Source organism: Trachinotus anak, unplaced genomic scaffold (genome assembly GCF_046630095.1).
Source record: "Trachinotus anak isolate AG129_WGS33_773 ecotype Australia unplaced genomic scaffold, CSIRO_AGI_Tana_v1 ptg000015l, whole genome shotgun sequence".
Classification (NCBI taxonomy): Eukaryota; Metazoa; Chordata; class Actinopteri; order Carangiformes; family Carangidae; genus Trachinotus; species Trachinotus anak.
The window spans coordinates 16152510-16175031 of record NW_027273866.1 but is presented as its reverse complement, the minus strand read 5'-3'; the positions used below and the strand labels follow the sequence as shown (position 1 = coordinate 16175031).

The window sequence follows — 22522 nt, the reverse complement described above, 5'->3', positions numbered from 1 at the left end:
TTTTGGTTAGATGTCCAAAATACTGTGTGGTTATGTGTCTTAAAAAGTGAAAACCGATGAACCACCACTCTGCCTTTGCAGCTTCTTGCAGATGAAAGAGGTAAAAAAGCTAAACTAATGACAAGTTGGAAATTCAGTGGTGATTACGTTAAATTCATGCATCCAGTGGTGTAGTTCGTTTATAACCTAACATTAGCTTGTTTCTTCAGGCAATTGTATTTAGACTTCAAAAACTGTCAAAGTGCTGAACTAAATGTGTAAGTATCATAAACTGTATATTATAAACTGCTTATTTTCAGCAATAATGCAAAAGCCAATCTGAAAATCTTATTGGCCTTTTGTTGAAGGAACCAGGTTGATGCTGACATCCAGGTTGGCCGATAGAAAACACCATGCCTGCAGCACTCTATTGGATTTGGGAAAACCTAAGCATAAGTTTGTCAGAGTTTTTCATCATTTCAACATCATCTTCTAAACCTGTCTTGTGTAAAAATGAAAATTTCAATAGCTACTCCGGATTTCTCATGTTAAAACTGTCACAGTATCATTGTAAACTGAAAAGATGTAGAATATAAAGCGTTTTTTGGTGAATAGGCTGGTTTTTCCTCTGCAGACCGTTTTAAATTCACATTTGTTTTTTGAGATGGTCAGAAATTATACAATCCAATCCAGTACATGACCACACATGTTTTTACTCATCCTCTCTTTCGTTCTCGTCCTCAAGATAAAGTTAACAGGCAGAAAAAAACACTATCAAACACCCCACTGCAAATCATTAGCATATGGAAGATGCAGCAGTGCCCAGAGTGTGAAACTTCACAGACGAACAAAGTCAGCAGCGATCGATCTAATACTGCCCGGTGCATGAAAGAAAAGGCAGGTGATGAACGGGGGAATGCTGGTGAGGGAGGACGAACGAGACAAAGACGCATCAAGGGGGAGGAGGAGCTGGAGGAGGAGAGGGTGGAAACAAATGGAGAAGCTCAACTGGACACGTTAGCAGGCGCGGCGTTCACCAGGTATCGACTGGAATGAAAACTAATGACGGAAGCGCCTGTGGAAATGCATTACTCACCGTCTGGAGTGGAGGACGCCGTGAATGTAATGTTAAAGAAAAAAATATGAACTAACAGAAAGAGAAAACTTCTCATAGAACCATTATAGCAACACAACTTCAGCAGTGTTACTTCCCTCAACATTGTGACTCAATATGTATATTGTATGTAACACTGGACGTGCTGCACTGGAGAATACTGTGGCACATCAATGCACAATGATGACTAAGGACTTGATAAACTTCTGTAACTAAACTGGAGACTGACTTGAACCAGAAACTGGTAGATACTCAAGCTGCTTTATCAGGTCACGCATGGTTATACAAGTGCTGCAGGTAGCAGAATAAACTAACTCTACAGTTTTTCATAATTCAGAAACTTTCTGACAAATTCCTGGAAAGATACAGAGCTTAAAGTCCACAGTTGTTAAATAGGTCAAACTTCTTCACCAAAACATGCTGTGGTGAAGGTGCTGATGGAGGTGCTAAGGCTTGAGGACGGAAGGTTGTGTTCAGATATCTTGCATTTAAAATAAGAAGAACATCCTGCCCCCATTGTTTGTTTGAATGAAGCTACTGGGCTGAAAAAAGCGGAAAAATATCCAGCGTCTGGTTTTGTGTCTGGTTCTACTATGGCTGCAACTCAACGTGACATCATTCAACAAAGCACTGTGTTGGCCAATGAAATATGGTCAAGCACACATGGCAGATTACTTTGTAACGTGATCACCATAATTGTAATGTTTACCTTCCGACCATTATCATCAAAGATTAAATGACTGTCACTGTGAAAACTTTTCCGAGCAACTGTTGTGCAGTGTTTTACCATCTCATTAACCTTCAGACTCATTGATCCATGACTCACTGGACATCTGCGATTATATTTCATCGTCTTGGCAGAACCTGCAGTAACCCTACCCCTACCAATGCGGCCCTTTTAATTTTCTTAAATAGGAGGCTCAGTCTGAGCACCCTATAAAATCAAGAGAGTAGTCCGTGCACGTGGCACCAGTGGAACCAGGGGGGGCCATGTCCCTCTAAGGCTATTTCCACACTAATACGTTTTCATTTTAAAACAGACTTTTAAAACGAAAACTATTTCTGTCCAGACGAGCACTGATGTGAACATTCATGTACACTGGGCATGCACAGGCTGGTGTAAACAGGAAGCAAATTCAACGCTTCCTGTAATTGTTTCGAATCAAAAGCCCTCGAGTGTTTCATAGGGCAGAAACCCTTTATTTCTTAACATGGTTTTATTGCTGTGCTGCACTAAATGTATTGTCTCATTCCTTGTTGCTGTTGTTTCCATTGTTTACATGCTATTGAGATCTGCTAGTTTCTTTAGCAGTTACCTGTGACGTATCTTTCTCCCTCCCTCTCTCCTCCTCTCTCTGCTTGGTGTATCTTACATTAAGTTATTCCTCTGCCTCCTTTAGTAATGATGATAAATGTAATGAAAGTAGGTAAGGAAAAGCTCAGTGTTTTGGAAGTGCTCCTCCGCTTCACTGCAGTTCTTGAGCAGCCAGGAAACCAGAACGGCTCCGTAGACTGCCTGCAACAAGAGGTATAGCCCTAAGCCCCCAGGTTGGCATCCACACACGGTTTATACCTGGTCTGTTTGAAAAAAAAAAGTCTCTAGATCTAGCAAAAATGTGCTATGTTAGCAACACTGCAGGCTGTAAACATCTCCCTAATAGAACCTGTTTGCACCAGAAACTGCTGCTCAGTGACGAGGCAGTCGGCTGACCAGTGGTGGAAATATGATCAGTCAGTCAGTCAGTGGCATCACAGGCTATAGGACTGGCCCTGCTGTTGGGGTCCAGTCAAAACAGTCTGTAAAATCAGTGAGCCATGTTTCCAAAATGAGTTGGGATAGAGGAGAAATCTGGTCACCAATCTGCTTCCATGTATACGTGGGTCTACAGCAGCCAGGTTACTACAGTGCAGGGAAACGCACTGATAGTCTGAGGGAGGAATGAACAGGTCTATTACCCAGGACACCTGATATACGCCCCACCTCCTCCGGGGAAACACTCATACAAATTCATACGAGCCCTGCTGGCCCCTCCTCATCTCTCTCTCTTTGTATTCCACCTCTCTTCCTCCAGACAAATTAACATTAAAGAACACATACATGAATCCTAATCCTCCCTCTTCCCCCTCTCTCTGGTCACATTATCATTGGGGATCACTCCTTCACATTCATACATGTCCATCTGAAACCTCTCCCTCCCATATCTCTCCTCTTCTTTGGAGAAATTAACATTGCTAAGCACTCATGCACATTCAAACACGTCCCTACATCCCTTGCCTCTCTTCCTCTTTCTTTCTTTGCATCTCTCTCTTTCCAGGAAAATTAACATGGGAGAACAAACACCTTTGTCCTCATCGTGTCCATCTCGCTTTGGCTCTTTTTTTTTGCTCTGGTCAAATTAACTTTGGGAATCACTGAGACATTAAAACAAACCCCTTTCCCTCCTTTTTTCTCCTTCAATATCTTCATATCGTTCTATTTTTAGGGTAAATTAGCATTGGGAAACACCCCCTCGATGTTTTAGATCTCCTTTTCTTTTCTTTCTCTCCAGACAAATTGACACTGACAACCACATATATGTCCTCTTATCCTCTGTCTCTCTTTCCAGCTCCAGTTTGGTGCATGGGGAGGCTCGGATAGAGGTTTGCAGAAAGTCAAAGAGAAAAAAAAAAAGAACAAAAACCTCAAATGTGGAACTCCAATTAATTTAAAGCCCCCCTCCCTCACACCCATCACCAGCACCAATCAGCCAAGAATAAATCCACGGCAGATCTAATTACCGCACTGTCTCCAAAGACTCTGGCCGTCGCAAAGCCAATCTTCCCCTCCTTGTTTGAACAGGCTGATGAACTAAGGGACTCGATGGATATCAAGTCATTTTGTTTAATTTATAAATGGATTTTCCCCTAATACTTAAATTATCATCAGCAAGAGAGAGAGAGAGAGGGAGAGGGAACCACAATGAAAAGCATTTGGAAGGTAAAAAGTCCTGAACACGTGGTGTAGGAGAGGATGGAGGGATGTGAGACGCAACGCAGAGAATCCCAATGAAGAATGAGTCTTTTCCCAGTTTACAGCAGTGACAGCTTTTCAATACGATGCATTAATTATATTCAAACTTACAGCAGGCGATGCAGGGACATGGGGAACAAGTGACGGTGGAAGGAAGCTAGAGAAACAGATGCAACCATAAACATCTAAATTAAAGTGGATTAGTCTAAAGGAATAGTCGACGTTTTGGGAAATACTCTCAATGACTTTTTTTTCCAGTGGTTAGATGAAAAGATCAATAAGTTTGCTAAGCACAAAGGCTCCTCCGAAACCCATTAATTACCACTTGAAATCTCATTTGTGTACTACTTCCAGTCTTTATGCTAAGCTACAGTGGCAAGAGAGAAAAAAGTGACCCTTGGGAACAAACCGCATTCATGTATAAATTCCTTTAAGGCAGCGGTTCCCAACCTTTTCCAACTACTGGTTATCTGCAATATCTCAAAAATGTTGGCAGCTCATATCCAACCTCATGATAATACGGAGGCTAAATAATGCTTCTCTTTACTTTTTATTTTAATGATAAAGGATTGAATTTAAAGTAGTCTTGATGGTGACATAGGAAAAAAAATGAAAAGAATTTTTAAACATTTTGAATGTTTTAAAAGATAATTTAGTTGAATGTGTGTTTATTTTGTTTTCTATATAATTACATTTTTTTCACCAAAATTATACTGTTGTGCAAATGATTTGTTGGCCCACTTGGAATATTGACGCTGCCTACCAGGGGGCTGCAGCCCAGAGGTTGGGAACCACTGCTTTAACACACAATTATAAACGAAGACAATATATTCTAACTAATAACAGAACACTTTGTGTCGTTTGTGGCCATATTGAAAATATCATTTAAACATTACCAGTGTAGCTGGAAAAAGTTTGTGAACCTCTCAGCATCAACAGAAGCCAAGTGGAGTCAGGATCAATTAAACCTGGAGTCCAGTCAGGGAAACCAGACAATCTGGGTTAGAGCCACTTTGACTTATAAAAACATTTGAACAGTTTGAGTTTGGTGACGTGAATCAGACCAGATATCAGGAGATACACGATCAGGTGTTAAAATACTGATTCCTGTAAGTCCACAGTCAGACAAACTGTCTGTAAATGGAGATGATTTAGTTCAAAGGAATCACTGGAGCTGGTTCACACCTCTGTTCATGACTCGACCTACACAGAGGAAGCTGCTGCATCACCGACCTGAAGTTTACTCTCCACAACACTACTGGGAAAATGTTTAATGGCCTGAAGAGGCTAAGGTTGAATTGTTTGGGAAGAACGTGCACCATCTATGTACAGAGCAAAAAGGGCTCTGCAGACCAACATGAAAACATCATCCCACAGGTGGAGCAGGGTGGAGGGAGAATCATGGGCTTTTCTTCCTCTGGGCCTGGACACTCCACATCATCGAGGGGATATGAGTTCCCAAGTTTATGAAGGTCTCTTACAGGATAACGTCAGTTGTTGCACGCCATCAGAGCACAGACTGACCAGAGGACAGGAAATGCTCTCTGACTCTTTCAGGCCCCGTTGTAAACGAGGCCTCTGTTCTGCAGCTGGAGGAGCTTGTTTGAGGTTATTGCTGCCAGAGGAGGTTCCACCAGTTAGTAAATCCACAGGTTCACTGACTTTTTACATCAGCACTAAATGTTTAAATTAACACAATCTTAGTTTAAAGGTCTTGAAAACTGATGATGATGAAAGGATCATCCAAGTCTCATCTCTGTCCTGTGGGTCAAACACCCCCCCCTGTCTTCGCCCTGCCCCCCCCATTCCCCTACCTGGTTCAGGAGTCTCAGAGTGTGACGACGATGAAGCTGAGGACGCCCCGTCTTCATTGACGTTTCCCTGGGACAGAGACATCCCTCGGCCCGGAGGAAGCTTCATGCCGAGCTGCTCTGCCATCTCCACGTGATCCCCGGGGTGGATGTAGTCGAACACGCTGCTGCCGGTCAGCTCCACCTGCAGAAGATCACAGAGCGGAAACGGTTAAACTTCCTCTCATCTTTCTAACCTGTGCTCCTCCGCCTCCTTTACTTTCTCTTCATCTTTTTGTTCTTTACAACTCTTGTTTTATTCCCTTTCACTCATACACTCTCCTCCTCCTCCTCCTCTTCTACTGTGTCCTCCATCTCTACTCATCTCTCCAAGTTTACTTTGTGCATTTTCTCCTCTACCTGCACCTCCTCGTCTTTCTTTTCATCCCTTCTTCACTGCTCTTCCTCCTCTAATCCCTCCTTTTGTCACCCTCGTCCCCCTGTGCATCTTTCCCCTTCTCCATCTACTCATCCAGCTTGTTCTTCTCCTCTAACTCCTTATACCCTTTCCTTCATCATTTCTTTCCAGCTCTTCCTCCTCCTCCTCCTCCTCAAATCCGTCCCTCAGCAGCCGTGGAGAATCAGCAGCGGTTTTTCTTTCTCATGGAAATGGAATAAATAAGCTTCTTCTTATTAAATAAATACAGAGTCCCTTCACCTTAAAGACTCTCATTAGCAGCGATAGAAGCGGATTTGTCTTTGTTAATTGGGGATGAGACGAGGGAGCGGCGCCAAAACCACGGGTACGCTACACACACACACACACACACACACATACACACACACACACACACACACACACGATCATACTTGCAAAAAAAAAAAACACATACTCACACTTGAGACACAAACAGATTCATGTCAAGGTTATAAATACACACCTACAAACACTTTAACTTTTTGTGTAATGAACATGTGCGCATACAATTAAGTGCACAATTTTCAACGGTGTCATGTGACAGTGGCGCTCTGTCGTTAAATGTGTGTGTTTCCATTTGTAGCGTGTCAAAAACATTGTGTGCATTTATTTCCACATGCTAATCTGGTAATGTGTGTGTGTGTGAGTGTGTGTGTCTGTGTTCAGGTTTTTGGGGGTCCACTGGGACAAAGGGGATTACATGGGTGTAATCCCTTTAATAAGAAATCCCTTTAAAGCAATTTAGTCCCCTCATAAAGTCTCATCTGGAGCAGAAAGTGATGATTAAGAAATGAGACTGATCACTAAATCACACACACACACACACACACACACACACATGCACATGCAGACCCTGGTGCACCATGGGAGTTAGTGTTCATGTTTACACGTTACAGTGCTAATTGGATCTACATTGTTCTTCCTCGCAATAACATGCCGACTTTTAATCAATTAAAACTTGGCAGAACTATTTTACATAAAGTCACTGGTGGAGCTAATTACACAGAGGGAACAAAGCAGATTCAGTGAGTTTCTGCTGCAACACTTTAAACGAATGATCATCCAGCAGACTGGGAAGCATTATGCTGCCACTGTGAGACCAAAACCTCAAACTTCACCCAGAGAGCAACACACATCCGGACCAGTTTCACCCACTGTACAACAGGAAGTGTCCCGACGTGCTGCTGTAGTCTGGTGCTCCAGCTGCACCCTGGGAGAGAGGAGGGACCTACAGCCTGAGGGTGTCATGGAGACAGCTCCCCACTTCCAAACCGTGAGCGATGTCTACTCGGGCCGTCGAAACAGATGGGCTGACAACATCAGAGCCGACCCTTCGCACCCCGGTCACCACCTGTTCAGCACCCTCCCCTCTGGCAGGGCAACCGACTGAAAAGCCAACTGAAGCTGTGGAACAGCTGCTGAACTAAAAACCAAAGTTTAGTGACTACCTGTGCAATATAATCTATTTAGCACAGTTATAGTATTTCTTTGATTTTTTTATAAGCTGCTAAGCAGAACGGACGCTGCCAAAATGAATTCTGTCGTATTAACACGTTGAACAAAACGACCTGTAGGTTGTTGGCAGTGGCACCGGCAGGATTATATGTCATAGTACGCACAAGAGCTGCCTGTCTGCTTCCAGGCTACCTTTAGGTTTCCCACTAGGGTTGCCCCCTCCCATATAATACAGGATTGTCCCAAATTTAAAGATAAAATGCTTCGTCCCGTATTGACTCAATACGGGACATTTGTCCCACATCCCGTGGTGTGAATAATATAATGTCAAGTAAAACTATTTATAGTCCACAAGTGGACTGGAGAGGTTTCTCAATAAGCAGTAGACTGATGAGCTCTGTGTGCTGAGAAAATACATGTATGGAGCCTTTATACATGAAAGTATCTACAGTGTGATGCACCCATGGGTCACTTGGTGGGGGTTTATCTCTGACCACAGAGCTGCAGGTTCGAGTCCAGCTCGCCTGCTCTCCTCTCTGATACTGACTGTAAAGCAGTCGTGCACTGCATTATCCTGCCCTGGATATTTTTGGATTATAAGCACATTAAAAAGTGTGTATGGGCATTTTTAAAACTCCAGTGTTTGCAAAAGTCGACATTAAGCAGCAACAGATTCTCTTATTTAGCTAAAGGAATAAAATAATTAAACAAACTACTACAGGATCACAGCTGCCGGCGCCGCTGGTTGTTGGAGGACTGGTTGGACTTTTCTATAAGGCCCATTTCCATCATGTAACTCTACTTACTATCATAGTTGATTAAGCAGTGAGCTAATCACTTTACATCACATTAATTAGCCTGTCATGTGAAGAACACAAGCTAACATCTGTCATTTGTTTCTGCATCAGTGGCAAAGTGCAATATGTTTACTTGGCAAATAAAGAGACTCTGATTTAACACAGTTTGTGTCAGTGTCTGTTTTTTTTTTTTTTAAGATGTATGGCAACCTGAGTTTTTTCATCAGCCGGAAACCTTGGCAACCACAACCTCTATACATCACGTTATCCTTCCAGCCTTTTACACAGAGCTTGGCCAAGTGATTTAATACCATCATAATGTTTGTGTTTTTTCTTTCCATCCTCAGAGTTTTGTCTTTTTGGGACAGCAGACAGTGGACTGAGAGGAGATTCAGGAGAGAGAGAGAAGACGATTACGGTTCTGGCATTAAAGTCAAGTGACAAATACTGACAGATGCTGCAAGGTCAAGTGTGTTTTCAAATTTGTGTCTGGTGGGCGTCCGGATCATCGATTTCTAAGACTGTGACGCTGCTTTACAACAATAAACATCCACCTCTGTGAGTTTATTTAGAGAGAGGAAGGAAGAGCCGAGACTCACAGCGGCAAACTATGAGACAAATTACACAGTTAACATTTAGCATGATACATTATACAACTCTGGTCAATAAGTGGTTGAACAAAATGAGGCCTGAACCACTTCAATTATTCAAATTGTTGTTATAAAAAACATAAAAAGTAGGAGTGGGTAGTCGTGAGTAGTTAGACTGCAGTGAATATTCCTTTATTGTTAGAATATAATTACTGAGGATTTGTTGTTTCAGGTTGAGGTGCATCTGATTTGCCATACTGAGATCAGTTTATCTGTCAAAGTTCAGCCTTAAATTACACATCAGACGTCAGGGAGACAAGGGAGTTTACCAGACAGACAGCCTCTAAATGAAGATGCTATTGAGCTGAATTGTGGGAAATGTAGGATGCATTGTTTTTGGAGTTTCAATCAACGTCAGGATGTCTGGGCCTCTGCTGCATACAGCACTAAATCACTGAAATGTGCCATACAGCTTCATCTTTAACGATGCATCATAAACTATAAGCTAATTATATTTGTTCCCCTCTGAGAAACAGTGGAACAGAAGCATAATGAAGCTTTAAATAAAAATACTTTGCGACAATTTCCTTTTTAGTTGTGCAAAATAAACTTTTTTTATTATCTTTTTTATTATTTTGTGTTGAACCTTTCCTTGGTCAAAAACAACCAATGGAAACCCTGAACACGGAGGATAATTAAAAGCATTAACAGTGTTTCCGAACAGGAAGACTCCTGATGACCTCTGAGCAGAACAGCGAACGCTCCCGTCAGGCTCAGTTTGAGTTTTGACGTTGTTTGTCTGTTCAGAGTCGTCAGATAAAACTTATTAAAAACACAACAGAGACGGCGGCTTTATCGCTTCACTCGCCCTCCAAGACAAGGACATGGAGTGACAAAAGACAATGAGAGTGACGATGATAACCAACGTCCAGAGAGAGAGAGAGCCACAGTGTGTGTGTGTGTGTGTGTGTGTGTGTGTGTGTTTTCTGAACGTAGCCAAATGTTCAGCGTGTGTGTGTGTGTTAATGTGAATCAAAGTGTGTGTTTACGTTCATATCTGTCCTTCCTCTCTTATCACAGTCTTCTCCATATTTTCGGACGAGTGTGTGCGCTGCTGTCAGCTGTAATTACTGCAGTGTGAGCGGCACATCACCACTCCTGTTCAGCTGTGTGCAACCTTTATTTAAAACAGGACAGTCGACAAACATCAAAGTCTGATGCACAGTGACACAGGAAGAGTCACAAACAGACTAAACTACCACTATTACCATAACTGCTGTTGCTATGACGACTATAATAATAATAATAATATGATGATGATTATGAATGTTGACATGTTTTGCTTGTTTTTAATTTATTTTTTCACTGCAGCACTTCTTTTACAATTGTCCCTAAGTTACTAAGTTTCCAATTTTATTTATTATTTATTATATTATTTATTTATTGTTTTACATCTTTGTTACATCTTTATGTTCTATTTTTAACATATTTCCATTCCACTTTAAAGCCCTTTGCCATATGTCTGAATGGTGCCACATTAATAAACCTGCCTTCGAACGGGGGCGATAAATGTGTCTGTGTGGCCACAGTTGGATCCTTGGTCGTGGCCCAGCCTATCCCGAGACTCAATGTGCACCAGCGATGAATCACTTTTCAAAAAGAAAATGAGGCCAACTTAGCAAATAAAACAGTGGCTGTGGAGGATTAGGAAATCCTCCACAGACCAGACCAGACTTTTGCGATCTATCTGGCCCTCAGAGGCCACGCCCTCGTGGACCGCATCCTTCAGAGGATGTGTGTATTTTATATATTACTGGTTATTATCCAATGCTCTGTTTTTCTGGATCAAACTGTTCACACTCAGTTATAAACAAGCTGCCCAGTCTGATCTGTAGCTCCACTGCAGCAGGATTGATCCTGGATCCTAAAATGAACGTTGAAACATCAGAGTAAATTCTCCTCTGGGACAGAAAAACACCTGCTCACCAAAACCAGAGAGCAGAATCCAGCCCGGGACAGGGGGACCTGGGTCACGTGACAAAAACTTAGACCCCTCCAGATTAACGACACGTGTGTCTAACCTTCATCACTGTGTTGCTCTGGTTGTGGTGTAACTGAGTAACAGCTCAGAAACCTCTTTTTTCATAGTGACAGGAACAAAAACAACAAATAAAAGACAAGAAAACTGAAGCGTTGAATTCTCGTTTATCACATTCTCACTCTCTGGATCACACTTTAATTAATATGGAAGCGTTTTAAAGCTAAACACACACACACACACACACCTCAAAACAGTAAAAAACCTCTGTGTGACTTTGCAAAGTACTAATCAAATAAATTGATGTTGGCTCGCAGGGTTCAGAATTAATTACAGCATTAAACATTAGCTAAGTGGGGTAATATTCCAAGTTTGATAGTGCATAATTACTCTGCTGTTAATGATTCACGGGGCGGCAGCGACGGCCTCCGTTAGAGGCGAGGAGAAATGACGGACACGAGCTCAAGTGTCAAAAACCTCTGCAGAGAAAGTTGATTTCCTCTTGAAACAATGAAAAAGTGGAGATGCTTCCTGAAATCTTCATTTTTCTTGACTTGGAATTTTAATGTGCATATGATAGAAAATACAAAGTCACAGATCAACTTTGAGATTTTGTCAAACTACTGTGAACAAAGACAAGACTTGGACCGGACTTTAAAGCTCCACCCAGTCTAAAGGTAGATGTCCATGTGTTTGTGATTATAAAGCAGGTCTAGGTTCTATATTAATACTGTGAAAGTATCAAAGCCTCAGTCCACAGAGAAATGCACACAGCCTGTATTCAGACACTGAGCCTTAAAACCAGTCGTCAGGACTTCTGTAACTTTATGATGTCACAACAAAGCAGTCACCGCCCTCAGCCACGCCCTAAGCCCCGCCCACCTGGACCCAACATCCAACCTTGTAGGATTTGGTTTCTCTGAGTGTTTACCTGAAATCAATTAAAATAATAACCACAAGAAAAATACAAAAAAAGACAAAATAAGACACAAAAATGAAATAATATTTATCAATTTGTATGAAATCAGGTGGAGAGGAAAACTGCATATGAACTAGAATTAGTTTTTCTTCTTTTTAATAGTTTTTCTCCTCATTTTCTTTAATCTTGTGCCTTTAAAATACAGTAAATCACAGAGGATTTCAGTGGCTTCTGTAAAAGGTTGTTGTATCTGACAAGTAGTTGTGTTACTGTTGTTTAATGTGTATGGTCAGAGAAAAAACATCCATAAATATTATACAACTCTGTGTGTGTGTGTGTGTGTGTGTGTGTGTGTATGTGTGTGTGTGCATTTCTGTGCTCATGTGTTTGAGTTTAGAATATGCAGAAGAGCGATCATGTGTAAGTGCATATTACAGTGTCTGTGACCACACACATCATATGTGTAGTGTGTATGTGTGTTTTTCATGTTGTTCAAGGGTGTGTGTGTGTTTGTGTGTGTTTGTGTGTGTGTGTTTGAGGATGGAGCTTGTCTCCAGTTGACAGCACTAGTGTGTTATCAGTCAGATGAACGGGGACGAATCTCTTTTGTCAGTAGAGTAGCATGAATACGCGGACACACACACACACACACACACACACACACACACACACACACGCACAGTGTCCATATCCAAGACACTTTCCTTGTCAACAGCTCAGAGGATGACAAATGAACGGTCCATTATGAACTGTTTGCCACACTGTGTGTGTGTGTGTGTGTGTGTGTGTGTGTGTGTGTGTGTGTGCGTGTATGTGTGTGTATGTGTGTGTGTGTGAATGTGTCAGCTGGGCTCTGATAAATGGTGATTTATTACGCAAAACAAAACACAGAACACTGAACGCAATCACATCATCTGGAGAGAGAGAGAGAGAGAAAGAAAGAGAGAGAGAGAGAGAGAGAGAGAGAGAGAGAGAGAGAGAGAGACAGAGAGAGAGACAGAGAGAGAGAGAGAGAGAGAGAGAGAGAGGTCTGAGTATAAAGGGAGATGAACAGGACAAGTCACAGAGGAAGGATGAAGAGTTTCCCTCCAGTACATTTACACGAACGTTCCACTAATATTCTGAAAATGACAATGTTCAGAGCTGGTCACAGGTCACGTGACCCTGTTCAGGTGTTAGGAACAGTCTCTCTACATGTGAACATCACATTCAGAACCTGAACCTGAACAACCAACAACCTCTGATACAACCTGTAGCAGTGTCTCCATGGCAGCAGGCGGACCAGTGCTCGGTTGTCATGGTTACAATAATAAACACGTGGACTATAATAAGTCATGTCTTGGTCAGGTTTAGGAAAAGATGGTGATTTGGGTTAAAATAAGTTCTTCCTCAACATTAGACGATCTTTGTTGTCATGGTAACAATAATAACAACGACCAGTCATGGATAATAGAAACAACATCAACTGCTCCTGTCACATGGGAATCGAACACCGCTCTCCTGGGTCATATTCATCCATCCACCCCAACCTCCTCCTGACGTGGACTTTGTTGCTCTATAAACTACGTCACCGCACTTTTCCCTTTGCTCCTGTCATCATGACTACGACCACTAGATGTCGCCTAGCAACAAAACCTAACTACAGGTCGCAGTAACCTGCTGACAGACGACCTGTGGGCTCTTTCCTGTTTACCTCGGTGTGTTTGACACAAACCAGACGACAGTTTGTAAAACTGGAGTCGAGATGATGCCACAAAGAGAAGCCCACATTTCTGGACGGGAGCAGAAACACATCCATTTGAAAACATTTTGAAAAACTTGGATCTCCAGAGGTTCTTGGATATGTATTTATATATATGTACACATATATATATATATACACACACACACATATATATATCTCAACACCTTTAAACCTTTTAGTCAGAGTCAGTCAGAGTCTGCAGAGCCGTGTGTAAACAGGAACATTCACCTTTCTGATGTCAGAACCAGTGATTAGTGACACTGAGTCAGAGTCAGACTTTCTCTGCTACTGAGGGGCTTCACTGGTGGGATCAACATCTCACCATGTGTGTGTGTGTGTGTGTGTGTGTGTGTGGAGGGATGAACAGACCTGATCAAATCTATCATAAATCACTGGACACTGAGGAGCTTCTGTGTGTGTGTGTGTGTGTGTGTGTGTGTGTGTGTGTGTGTGTGTGTGTGTGTGTGTGTGTGTGCGTGTGTGTGTGTGTGGTTTTAACCCCGAGAGGAGCAGAAAGTAAGAGATCCTTCACCTAGATCAATACACACACACACACACACACACACACACACACACCACCATGGAGTCAGTTAGTGTGTGTGTGTGTTCTCCTTTAACATGTCAGCAAGTTGAGGAAGCTTTAGTGATTTGGGACACTGAGACAGAAGGTGTGTGTGTGTGTCTGTGTGTGTGTGTGTGTCATGTTTTGTCGTTCATCTATCTGTTCACACAACTGGTCTCTCTCTCTCTCTCTCTCTCTCTCTCTCTCTCTCTGTCTCTGTGGGAGCTAGGTTGTTGTGCAGCGATGAGTGTAGCTGAGGTGCATTCTGGGTACTTTATGGAGTTATAGGATGGACACATACTCTAAATCACACACTTAAGCCTGTGGAGAGGGTGGGACAGGTAGATTTTTTAACACACACACACACACACACACACACACACACACACACACACACACACACAGGCTTAAATCAGTCTGCTGGGTTTCATGTCAGTGTGTTGGTTCAGCTGAAATTTACAGCCAGACAGCAAACAGGGCTTTCCAGGGGCAGACGCAGGGGCTCAGAGGACGGACACACACCTGTACAAAGGCTGTACACACAAAAAAAAGCACACAACAACAGTCAAATCTGTGATTTGTGTGTCTTTGGTTTGAATTTGTGATTTTTTTGTCCACAGCAGGCCACCGTAAGCCCCGTCAGCTGTTGCAGTTCCTACTGGTCAACACTAGAGGGAAATAACTGTCACTCCTGAAACACCAAAACAACATTTACCATCTTCAACTCAACACTTCCTGCAGAAGTTTCAAATTAAAATACAGCCAGGAAAAGGAAGGATTCTGTCCTGTTATCTTTTGTCAGGCTTTTAATCTGAAACATCTGTGCAGGAGGAGAGAAGAGACATGAAACCAGAATTTCTGGGATCTGTTCCAGACATCTGTACATATTATCAGACTCACACTACATGATTATCGTGACCGAAAGAATTCACAATAAAACAATATGATCACAATGTCCATGGAAAATCTGAAGGATAATAATGATGCTGTCAGTCAAATTCATCTTTAACTTTGTTTATTGTGTGTTTTGACTCTTTTTCAGCAAATGGATTTAGACTCAGAGACAAGTGCAGGAGTGAAAAGCCATGTAATGAACTGATGAACAAAAGACCCACAATGCCGAGCATCTGCCATCGTGATGTTTGTATCATTACTGCGACACGTTCGACCCCCAGCGTCACATTTTACCATTGAGCGACATCTAGCGGTCACGTGAGACGCCGACATGAGCTTCAGCCAATTCATGTTTATGTTCAGGCGAGGCCGCCCTCTGCTGGACGCAGTGATTATGACGGGGGGGCGGGGGTGACGTGGTTATACAGCAATCTTCTGTTGTGCTGTAACCATGGCGACAAAGGTCCTCAAAGTATTTCCCTTTAACCCAAACTTATAGAGAATAAACCGGTAAACACATACAGACACGCACATTTTAAATGCTCTGTTTGAATCTACCATTTACATTTAAGTGCACACACACACACACACACAGATATATAGACACAAACCGTTTCCTAACCTGTCTCCTGGTGTTCGGGAGGGTTGATGACTCATTCGCCTGCAGCTCGGTGGATCTTTAGCGGCTGATTTTAATGCAAACATCCATATTTCACACTGAGACAAACAACAGTGTCTTGTGGTGATTTTCTCTGTAAAAAGCGAACGACACACAGACTCACACACACCGTCATGGATGTGCTACACACATGGATCTGGGCGTCCAGCTGATTTGTTTGTCTCCTCTCCGTCCTTTTTTCTGTTTTTATCTGTTTTATCAGTCTTCTGTCCTTTCCCTCTCTCTCTCTCTCTCTCTTTCAGCAATGTATTTTCAAAGTCTCTCGCCCCACTCACCAAATCCACTGTGCGGCTCTAAAAACCCGAAAATCTCTGCTCTGTTCTGCCCAAATCTCACAACAATGGCGGTCTTTGAACGTTTAGAGCGAGGACCCCAGACACTGATAAGCCCAGTGTCGAACGTCCAAACGCCAGGGCCAATCCCTGCCTCCCAGTGCATTATGGGACTGTGATAAGGACACAATGGAGGAGCACTTTCATCATGTTTCTCATGCTAATTCCTCCACTGCTGCTTATTCCTTTTATTGAGGAGATTTCATTTGTTTGGTGTGTTAATGACTCGTACAGAGCTTCAGGTGCAGCGAGTGTGTGTGTTTGTGTGTGTGTTTGTGTGTGTGTGTGTGTGTGTGCGTGTGTGTGTGTGTGCGCCTTCTTGCCCCAAGGACCTTTCTGCCTGACGGATGAGATTTAGCCCTGAGCTTGTCCACACACACACACACACACACACATACAAACAAACACACACACACACACACACACACACACACACACACACACACACACAGTGTATAGCCCCTGAGGTTATACTAAGTGTGTGTCTGAATCTTGAGGCCACTTTGCTTTATGCATGTTGGTGACAGGCACCTAAAGGCACAAACCAGGCGACAGGCGCGCGCGTGCGTGCGTGTGTGAGTGAGTGTGTGTGTGCGTGTGTGTGCATGTGTGTGCGTGTGTGTGTGTGCGTGTGTGTGTGTGAGTGAGTGTGTGTGTGCTTATTGTCGTGTATATCAGATGTAGAGTTCTTGCAAACTGTTTCCTGTTTATATATTCATCTATTTAGTGATGAAGACAAACAGTTTAATGCTCGTGGCTCAGGAAGGAAGTCTATTTGTCGATCCATCATTTTGATCCCGACTGAAATATTTCAAATATTACAGAGTTCTGCAGGATGAGACCTTGAACCTCTGGTTCCCTCATCCTGAGGTCTCGGGGTTGTTTGCGTGTGTTTTTGGTTCGATGACTGTTCGATGACACAAGCTCAAGACATTTTCATGTTTTACCCAAACAGCTCGCTGCCGTTTCTCACAGCATGTCCTCACAGAGCTGCTGACACGGCTGTGAAGCCTCAGTCTTGTTACTCACAGCACTCGGTTAAGACGGAAGGATCATGACCTCGATGGAATATGGAAAAATTTAACTTGAGGGTATGAGACAGGACACAATGGCGTTTTCAGCATCAACCAAAGCTAACATCTAACCCTGACCTTTAACCTGAAGTGTTTTGGTGATTAGTAAACTGTAGTTATGTTGACCTGATTGTTGTGGAAGAGCTCTTCCAAAGTAACGACCAAGACCTTTAAATCTCAACATTTTGTGGCAACAACAACACAAACACAACATGCAGATTGTGTAGCTGAATCGTGATGATGGACTGGCAACCACTGATGACCTGCTTTCATCCAAAATCCCTATCCTGTGAATGGGGGCGTGACGGGCGCTAACTCCCAACATTTATCACAAAAACACCTCAAATAAAAAACCTGTGAAGTTCTATAATTATTATCTGGTGACTGACAGAGCTCATGGGTTGGGAACCAGTGACTTTTTATACTTTTCCTCACTATCAATGATGTGTATCATCTGTGTATAAGCTGCTTTAGTAAGAGGAGCCTCTGTATTATGTGGCAGTGGGAATTTGAAGAAGAAAAGAACAGGGGAGAGAGAGAGAAGGGGGGAGGGCGAGAGGATCCTCTCTCTACTAAACACTAATATACGAGCCTGCAGCCGTAATAAAAGTGTATTTATTATAAATATCCTCCATTCATTTCTCCAGCAGCGTTTACAGCCAGCAGTAAGCAGCCATTTTAATGCTGCAGCTCGGCTCGGAACATTTCTCAGCTGAAGGACCCGGCTCACGCTGAACGGGTGTGTTTACTTCAAGTGTGTCTGCTGGAAAAGAGGCAAATAAAACTCTTCTTGTTGTTTTATCATCCACTAATACAGCTGAAAATAAAAACAGCCCCCGCTGAGCTCCTCCTGTTTTCACATTAACCTCAGTTTTCCACATAATGGATTTACAAAATCGTGTTCATACTGGAAATAATCATCCGTCACTGTGCACTTCTGTTGTTCTGAGTGATGCTGTATTACACATTACATAACTTTTCTATTAAAGTTATGGTCATGTGATACAGCAGCTGATAGCGGGAGCCATTTTTTATATATTTCATTAAGTGGTGCGTTCAAGGACACACCGGCACTCTGGAAATCATATAAGGATGCTGAAAGGTTCTGCACAGATGAGTTGAAATTTCAGGTAAGAGTTAAGGAAACATCTAAATTAAAAGAAAAACATAAAATATAAAATTCTTGTATGAAAAAGGCTGCAGTTTAGCAGTCATGTGTTAAATCTCTGAACACTTTAATGAGGAAACATACACATTTTCTCTCTGCAGCAAATATCAGATTTATTGAAACTGAAATAGAAAATTGGCTAAATATCTGTTTTATTTGATTTGTAAACATAATAGTAAAAGTAAATTATAGAAATAGTAAAAGTGAATTAAAGTGACTAATTTCATAAGAGGGAGCCCAACTCCAAATATTGCTCAACTCTTGTTCAGGACAGGAAATATGAGTGTTTCCAGGTAAATCTGGCAGGTTGAAGAGTTGCAAAAATCTGCTGTGATATGTGACAAGTGAAAAATCAAAGAGGAAGATGTGAGTGAGCAGCTGAGGACGCACAGATGGAGAGAAGAAGAAGAAGTTGTTGTTGTAATGGACTGCAGAGGAATCAATATTAATTCAACATCAGACGCCTGATTAAAAAACACAAAACCGACAACTTTCATGCTGCAGCAGACAGCGTGTGTGTGTGTGTGTGTGTGTGTGTGTGTGTGTGTGTGTGTGTGTGTGTGTGTGTGTGTACTTGTACTTGCTACGTAGTAAGGACCAAAAAAAGTATTTTACTAACAGAGTGAGGACATTTTGGGAAAGTGAGGACATTTTGGCCGGTCCTCACTTTTTGAGACACCTTCAAATCACATGTTGAGGGTTAAGACGTGGTTTCAGAGTTATGGTTAGAATTAGGTTTAGGTTAAGGTTAGGGTCAGGGTTAGGGTTAGGCACTCAGGTGTGATGGTTAAGGTTAGGGTAAGGGGCTAGCGAATGCATTATGTCAATGAGTGTCCTCACAAAGATAGAAGTACAAGTATGTGTGTGTGTGTGTGTGTGTGTGTGTATACACACCAAATAACTCATTAAAACATCTTCAGCATCAAAGATGATAGAAGTCAGAGCATCATCAATACACAGTTAACAACAAAGACCTGTGTGTGTGTGTGTGTGCGTAGCAGCAGGATTCAGTTGAGTGTTTTTTTTTTAAAATTGGCTTTAATTTTCTATAAATGGAAATACGTGTGTTTGCCTGCAACTCACGTGTTGATACTGTTTTCTGTGGACTCTGTGGACAACTGTGTGTGTGTGTGTGTGTGTGTGTGTGTGTGGATATGTGCACATGCATGTCTACAGGGCAATTAATTGAGCAGCGATTGGAATGCGTCGCTGCAGCCCGTTGTGAGCCCCTACAGGGCTTTAAATGCAGACAAACACACACACACACAAAGACAAAAGGCACGCACGCACGCACGCACGCACGCACGCACGTACACACGCACACACACACACACACACACACAGTGGAGTTCCCTCAGGATCTCCACATTCAGCTGTTGTGACCTTGACTAGAACAACACAAACTGCTGCTCTCGCTCTCTCTCTGTTTCTCTACCTCGATCTCTCTCTCTCTCTCTCTCTGCTTTTTAAACTTTCATTAATGTTTCTCTGCCTCTTTCTCCTCCTCAGTTTTTGTCTTTATTTTTGTCTCTAACTCTCTTCTATACCTTTCTTTCTCTCTTTCTTTCTTCTTCTTCTTTTCAGGTGCCTGCTTCCCTCCGCCTCTAATTATAATAAGAAAGTGTGTAAAAGAACAAACAACATCCTGACATGAAGTATAGTTGTGTATTAGGGGCAGCCGCCACATGAAGAGCAGTGATTGGTCAGCTGTTTGTCTTTATTTCGTGTAAATAAAAGCAACAACCATAATTTAAAATATAAAGAAGGACTGAGAAAGGTGCTTATTCCAGACAGATCTTTCACAATAAGAGCCTTCCTGAGAGGCAAAGAGATTTATGCCATAAGACACACAACACTGACAGTAACAGAAACTGCTGTCAACACACACACACATGGATGACAGCAACTCTCTCAGTGCAGTTTTCAAGGACTCATCAGCTACTGTCTCAGCTTTACACACACACACACACACACACACACACACACACACACACACACACACACACACACACACACACACACACAGCAAGACACTCTTCTCTTTTTACAGACACATGTCGACACCTGTCCTGCTTCTTCTCCTGCTGTCAGTCAAATCTTGAACAGATTGAAATACAGAGTTTTATTGACGTGAATCAAACAACTCACGACACTGTCCTGCTGTTACAAATACTCACTACAGCACCAAACATGGATTAATCCGCCACTGAAAATAGACAACCATTTCCTCGTGTTTAAAAACTACAGTGAAAACCTGTTTTTGTAAGTTATTGACACTGTTTTAAAAAATGAAATGATATATTTTCAGTAGAGAGAAGAGGAGTGAGAAAGAGACCGACTAACACACTGTCTTCTTTGTTGGTAAAAAGTGAAATATAGAATTGTACCAACCTTAATTTGAAGAATACATTAGTGAGTTCCAGTCTGCTGATTTTTGGGTAACTGGAGTGAGAGAAATAATTTTCTTTCCTTCTTATTTTCTTCTGTAATTGCCTTTTCTTTAATATTTATAATTAATTCAATTTACTTTTCTCGCTTTTAAAGGGAGATATGTGTAAGTGTGCTTGTGCATATGTTACACTGCTGTGTTTTTAATTTGCAATAAAACAATTAAGAAGAATCTAAAATAAATAAGATAAAATGTTATAAAACCCAGTGGTTCCAGTCTAAAGCAGGAGAAGCTGAAACTCGCTCGTGGAGGAAGAAGCTGAAGTTTTGGGTTACGCTCCGGCTCCTCCCTGACGGGGGTGATAGCTGCCGCTCAGTATCTGCAAAACAACCGGGAGCGGCTGCTGCCGTTGCCTCACGGCTGCTTCTGATTATGTATGAGTTGTCTATTAGATAGGGATTTAGGGAACATGAGCTATACTGTATATCTGGATATGATCTGAGGACAATCTGCGAGCTTCAAACAGAGAGGGAGACGGCGGCTGACGGAGAGGCTTCACTATCTGAAATGACTGTTTGTTTTCAATTTCACATTCCAGCTGATTTCCTCTGGATCGGGGCACAGGGAGGTTATTACCGACGCAGACGAACCTGCCAGGACTGGAGAGTGTGTCTGTGTGTGTGTGTGTGGATAGGTGAGAGAGTGTGCGTTGGGAAACATACATCATGTATGGAGTCGCACTGCATGTTTGTGTTGAGGTGTGTAACTGTAAATATGTGCACATGAGCGATTTAGTGTTGTATTTCCATAAAGGTGGGCGAGTTTTAATGGAAGTCAGATTAAGATAATACAGATTATTATTCTGACTCTTAGTCCCTGGGATAGGACTAGTGCCAAAAATGCTGGATCCTACATTTCCCATGAAGTAATGCAAACTTCTTGAGTCTAAATCCAAAACCCAGGACATAATACTGAAATAGAAACAACCCTGAACCTCCTGCAGAACCAAGGCTTCTCTCTGGAGCTCGAGTAACAACAGGTCAGTCAGCCAATCAGAGGAGAGGATCTGAGCCTCTCTTCTGATTGGCTCACTGTTTTCTGAGTGATCTAATAAAAATATATCAGATTTCAGGTAAACACTCAGAGAAACTGAATCCTGCAAGGTTGGATTGTTGGTCCAGGTGGGCGGGGTTTGGGGCGTCGCTGAGGGGTGGTGACTGTGTGTTATGAAAAAAGGGTCATTTGAGGTCACAAACCCTCATATAATTACATCAAACTCTATGTCTTAGCCTCCTTCAGCTCACTGTTTTGGTTGCACCTCAGCCTCGTTTCATTGTATGTGACCGACATTTAAAACCAAATAGGTCACAAAACAGATTGCTGCAGGCTTAAACATTTATTTGCCAAACTTTCTCTTCTCTATAATACACTAATAATATACTGTACATAAACTTTTTTGCATGCAGCCTTAAAAATATATATATAAATATATAATTTTTGTCTTATTTACT

The 22522-nt window shown here is 42.2% G+C and overlaps 1 protein-coding gene across 4 annotated transcripts in view; it reads right to left on the bottom strand.

Moving 5' to 3' along the window:
* Positions 1–22522, bottom strand: part of LOC139632877 (neuronal PAS domain-containing protein 3) — a 287252-nt gene that overhangs the window by 50800 nt on the left and 213930 nt on the right. For all 4 annotated transcript variants that reach the window (XM_071498140.1, XM_071498141.1, XM_071498143.1 and 1 more), the window contains one exon: positions 5918–6098. In XM_071498140.1, coding sequence (XP_071354241.1) covers positions 5918–6098 — 181 coding nt within the window. The remainder of the gene's footprint in view (positions 1–5917; positions 6099–22522) is intronic.